Raw genomic sequence first — 6,000 nt, 5'->3', positions numbered from 1 at the left:
GTTTTATTTGAGATTATTGCTCTTTTTCATTTCCTTCTGTAATTGTAAACTAAGGATTTTTTCTGTCAACTCAGATAATGGTTTTCATATGTATATATACGTGTGTGTGTGTGTGTGTGTGTGTGTGTGTGTGTGTGTGTGTGTGTGTGTGTGTGTGTGTGTGTGTGTGTGTGTGTGTGTGTGTGTGTGTGTGTGTGTGTGTGTGTGTGAGATTGTAATGTAATCACTTGTATTCAATTATTACAAAATATTCTGTTTTAAGTTTATATGCATAATTAAAATTGGGAGGATCTTATACTTGTAAACATTTTGTAATTGTGTATATTCTCAAATAAAAAAATATATAATAATATATATTTTTTAAATCCTAAAAAAGTTTCAGTACTTATAAACTCATTTAAAGCTTTACTCTTCCTCTTCTTTTATATATATATATATATATATATATATATATATATATATATATATATATATATATATATATATATATATATATATATATATATATATATATATATATATATATATTTTAGGGTTTTTTACTTTTACTATATAGGACAGTAAAGATGAGACATGAATACATGGGGAGCAGAGAGAGAGGGAAAGGATCGCCGGGTGCCGTGAGCACCTTAGTGCTATATGTTGGCACACTTTACCAATAGGCTATTGGTGCCGACAAGCATGACTTTTCTGTAGTGACAATGTGCACTGGGACTGACAGAAATTGAAAAGATGCTATTTTCTGCGTTTATATGGCTAAAAACAATACTCTTACACAGGTGTATAAATCAAGAAACTGCAGCAAGCGCAATGATATTTGCAGCACCTGAAAATAGCATCTCTTCATTTTCTGCTAGCCTTAGTCCACAATGTAATTACAACAGAGTCAAGTTTTAAATAGGTAAATTATACAAACTTTATAGAAAATTTTGTGATTCAAAAATGTAATTAAATAATCTAATAATCTAATTTAACAATTTAAGCTAAGCAGACTGGAGATCGTCTGATTATATTTAAAATGGTACAACTCAACTGTTTAACTCTTAAAATGGGCATATTTTTAAAAAGTGGAGTTTTCCTTTAAAATGAAAGCCCTAGTCAATGTTTTCACTCAATCAATCAAAGCTAAAAAGGTACTTTTATGATAAGAGATTTTATGAATTATTTTTCACATCTACCTCTTTGTAAACAGGAGGAAATGAGCAGAAACCGCAGCCGAAGGAACAGAAGAAAGGCTGCACGATTACAAAAAGTCAAGGAGCACTTTGCTAAGAGAGAGGAAGAACAAAAACGAGGGACCAAGACAAAAGAGAGTGAAGTTACAGCAGAAACCAGCACTCTGAGACTGAAAATGACACCATGCAGCTCTCTATCCCAACAAACTCCTCAACCACCAACAGACACCCAAATATCATCATCACCAGCTGAGTCCCTCAAATCTACAGATGACATAGGAGACTCCAAGGACATCTGCTGTATAGATAATATAATCAACTTTTCAAAAGCACAAACAAATTTACCCCTGGGGGACTCTATAAGTTGTGATGAAACCGTCACAAGCTCTGCTTCTGAAGTCCTAAAGGACATCCCTCTTACGGACAACTTTACTGACCAAAAAGTTTCAAACAGTCAGTCTTTTCCTGAATGCCAAAAATCAGACTTGTCCATCTGCAAGGATGTTGAAAGTGCATGGGAGCACTTTGAGAAGGATGCTAAGCAAAGATTAAAACATTTAGCACTGAGTTTGAAGGTGGATGAAGATGTGAATGTTGCTGGTGGTAATCGAGAAGATAATGTGAGCTTGAAAACTGCCAACACAGAGACTCAGCTGTTTTCTCAAGGCTTCACATTTAGAACCATTGTAGCTCCACTTTATCATCAGGTTTTTAAAAACATGGAAATTGAGAAAAAAGACTTCACGCCAAAGATCCTACAAGTAAACAGGTCATTTAAGGAACTGAAGAACAAGAGTCTAACTGCGGTTACAACCCCCGAGACTTTCATTTCTTTAAAACGGGAAGTACATAATATTAGTGTTGACGACTGCAAAGCATCAACAGATCAGAACAAAACAGTAAACCCAACCAAAAGTCCTCTTTCTGAGTCAAATAAAAGTGAATGTGTTGAAGATTCTCACAATCAAAATGATCCTAGTGGTTACCCAACAGACATTATATTTATTGAAGCCAACCTTCCAAAAGTTACATCCAGCCAACTAGATCCTTCTCTAGAAGAATGTAAAGATGAAACGTTCCAGTATGATTATTGCCACAGTTTATTTCCGCTACAAGCTGCAGAACATTTTGTCAATACAAATCAAGCAACAGAGTCAGATATTGACAACCTGTCTGAACAGATACATCCTTCAGCAGCCACATCAGCTTTAAAGACTTTATTATCTTTGAACACTGAAATGTCACAAAACCAGGAGGACCCAACAAACATCCGCACCAAAGAAGAAGATACATTAGTTCAAACAGAGAATTCAATTATTAACTCTTGCATTCTTGCCAAATCTCCAGATGACCCCACAACACGCCAAACTTCAGGGATCAATTTAGAACCTGATAAATTAGAACCTGATTGCTGTAAGATATCATACATTGAAAAACCTGAAGATCTTTGTGACTTATCAAACGCAACAGCTGTGCTAACAGAACAATGTTCAAAACTGGATAACACAGAGATAATTATGTGCAATACTATGCAGACCTGTAACATGAACGGTAAGAAGGCAGAGTTTTCTTCAAAGACTACAGAGAAGGAGTGTTCAAACATTATTGATTTTGAAGGAGAACAGATCACATTAGCTAATAAAGAGGTGGAGGACGGTAGCGAAACGACAAATTCTAAGAGCCTTGAAGAGGAAGAAGAGGGAACTAGAAAAGGAGAAAAGGAGAAAGACCAAGATCCAGAAGAACATGAAGGTGAAAAAGACAAGCAGGAGAATAAGGGCGGATTAAAGAGCATTGAAGATGAGTTGAAATACATAGATGATGAAGAGGATTTGGATGAAATGAAACCTGAGAGAGAAAATAAGCAAGTAGATGCCGATTATTTGGTTTCTCTTGAAAGAGATTCTGAGGACCAGAAGATGTTCAATAGTACCTGCAATGTTCAATCAGTAACCCAACGGAATATTGACTTAAATGAATGTCTATGTGGAGTTGAGGTGTTGGAAAACCAAGAAAGTTTCATCAGTGGAGTACAGATCTGTGAGGAAACTGGAACATCTTGGCAAGAATCCTCTCAAAAGAGTGATACTGAAGTCAGTGGAAGTACAGAAGCATTAGAGAACAGCTGGGATGCCGGTGATCAAGAAATGAAAGTATTCTGCGAAAGTAAGACTATGGATGATTATAAAAACATGGAATATGAGGCAAAAGACTCGTTGACCGGAGATTCTGGAAACACTGAAGACAATACATCAACAGAATCACAGATTGATGAAGAGATGGAGCTATACCTAAACAGTCTGAGGAATTCACAACAGTCAGCATTCAGAGAAGGCACGATGAGCGGAAGCAAAAGACCCTCTATAAGCCGAACGAGACCGTCAATGCCTTCGATCTCAGAGTCTGTGGATGAGGATCATCAAAATAGTTCTCTGGAGGATTTATCAAATATTGCACTTCTCACGGAGATTGAAAGAGCTACGCTGCCGCTAGTGGACAGGAATGAACGTGTCATTGGACGTAACGTCTTGTGGTGGAAGAAGTTTCTGTCGTATGATAATATGAAAAGGATGATTGGATACACATTTTTGCTGATAGTGTTTTTGGTTCTGGCATATCATTATGACTTCATTGCATGCTTTGCATTGTATGTTCTTACAGTGTATTGGCTGTTTCATCAAGGGGAGGGAGAACCATTGAAAAAGTCTCAGAATTGTGAAAAAAGGTTGCAGTGAATGTAATTTTTTATTTTTTTGAAATAGGAAAGATTTATGAATATAATTGAATATAATATCTCATCGTTGGTGCAGATGTGATTTTATATCCCTTACAAAAATTAACCATCATTTTTTAATAGTAAAATTGTACCTAACCTTAACCATGACTTTTGGTGCACTTATTTCTATTTGTATAAGCACAGTTCTACTAAAATTACCATGATAAATTATGGTTAGAAATGCAAAACTAAAGTAATTCTGTGGTTGACTATGGAAACCCCATGGGAGCCCCAAAGTTAAAGCTTGGTGTTTGTAGTAAAACGAAAGTGCACCAAAAAAACATGATTACTACAATTTTACTATAAAATACAGGGATATTTTTGTAAGGGACGACAAACTCGTGACTGAAGAAACAAAGTGATACGTATACTATATAAGAAGGTGCATTTTCTTAGTGTATGGAAAACTAAGTTTGAACAGTTTCATAATGCTCTTTACACAAAGCTGATTATAAAGCAAGGGATTGAATGAGGGGGTATATATCTAGCAATCTTTGAGATATATGCTAAAAGTGCTTGGTACAGAGATGATTAAAGGACCACTGGGTGAGTGAAAAGTTAAAGTGTGACAGATTATGGAAGATTAGCCTTGAAATGGGATTCTAGTGCAATTTTACTGACATCATTTTATTTGTAGCTTAGCCTAATTAGCACAGCCTTACAAGATTATAATTTATCTATACTAAAACACATATACTACAGTAAAAATGTATTATTTTTTCTTCAGAATAATTTGCACACACACACAAAGGTCAAGTTCGATTGATGTTGAAGCATATGTCTCACCAGGGGTGCTGCTGGCCGGGACGGGCCCTATGACAACATTTCGTGGATGTCGCAAAAAGTGAAGAGCATGGTGGTTCTGGTGGGCCCCTAATAGTGTCCTTGGGGGCCCCAAAACAGCGTGGGCCCTTAGAATCATCCAAACTTCTCCTGCTCAGCGGCGCCCCTGTGTCTCACAATGCAGTCGAGGAAATGAACATTAATGTAAACAGTACTGAATTTCTTCTGTTATAGTTATTTTCCATGCTTCCATGGTTGAACCACAAGAGATTACCAATTCTTTGATCCTTTACATATCATCTGGTTTGTTTGCAGTCACAAACTATTTGACGCTATGACTTGATATGGTCTTAACATCTGTAAATCTCCAAACTGAGCAGTTGTTGCTTCATATGGACAGGTACTGTAAGTAGACACAGGTGTATACTAATAATGAATGAACTATGCTAAGTAAACTGATTTCCTCAGTACCCAAATTGGTAATACAATCTTTTATTGTGTTGTTTGTATGTTTTGTCTAAATCACAGCGCATTTTTATTGCAATTCAATATTGTGCAGCTTTTCTTATTTTAATATGCTTTTATCTTGTTCATTTATTATTGGACATCATTCGAAAAACCGTCTTTCACTGAACCATCAGATGAACTATGATCTAATCTCCTGGTTATTAAACTATGCAGTTCAAAGAAATACATCTGACTCTTTTAATAGCTGTATACAATCACCAGCCACTTTATTAAGTACACCTGTCCAACTGCGTAATGCAAATTTCTAATTAGCCAATCACATGGCAGCAACTCAAAGGCATATAGACATGGTCAAGGTGATCTGCAGCAGTTCAAATTCAAACTGAGCATCAGAATGGGGAAGAAAGGTGATTTAAGTGACTTTGAATGTGGCATGGTTGATGGTGCCAGATGGTCTGAAATTGCTGATCTACTGGGTTTTTCACGCATAACTATCTCTAGGGTTTACAGAGATTGGTTTGAAAAAGAGAAAATGTCCAGTGAGTGGCAGTTCTGTGGGCGCAAATGCCTTGTTGATGCCAGAGGTCAGAGGAGAATGGCCAGACTGGTTCCAGCTGATAGAAAGGCAACAGTTGCTCAAATGAGCATCACCGAATGCACAACATGTCTAACCTTGGGGTGGATGGGCTACAGCAGCAGAAGACCACACTGGGTGTTTCTTGGCCCACTTTGGGCCCATTAGTACCAATTGAGCATTTTATCAACACCACAGCCTACCTGAGTATTGCTGCTGACCAT

The 6,000-nt window shown here is 36.8% G+C and overlaps 2 protein-coding genes across 2 annotated transcripts in view; one reads left to right on the top strand and one right to left on the bottom strand.

Annotated features, from left to right (window-relative positions):
* Positions 1 to 5,204, top strand: part of ppp1r3ab (protein phosphatase 1, regulatory subunit 3Ab) — a 7,956-nt gene extending 2,752 nt beyond the window's left edge. The window contains exon 4 of the mRNA XM_087312254.1: positions 1,193 to 5,204. Within this exon, the coding sequence (XP_087168380.1) occupies positions 1,193 to 3,910 (2,718 nt within the window). The 3' untranslated portion in view covers positions 3,911 to 5,204. The remainder of the gene's footprint in view (positions 1 to 1,192) is intronic.
* LOC147837700 (uncharacterized) overlaps positions 1 to 6,000 on the bottom strand; it is a 174,198-nt gene that overhangs the window by 112,775 nt on the left and 55,423 nt on the right. The gene's annotated exons all lie outside the window — the stretch shown is intronic.

The sequence above is a fragment of the Danio rerio genome, chromosome 25, assembly GCF_052040795.2.
Source record: "Danio rerio strain M-AB ecotype USA chromosome 25, GRCz13ab, whole genome shotgun sequence".
Lineage (NCBI taxonomy): Eukaryota > Metazoa > Chordata > Actinopteri > Cypriniformes > Danionidae > Danio > Danio rerio.
The sequence above is the reverse complement of the archived record's forward strand: the minus strand, read 5'-3'. Positions and strand labels throughout refer to the sequence as shown.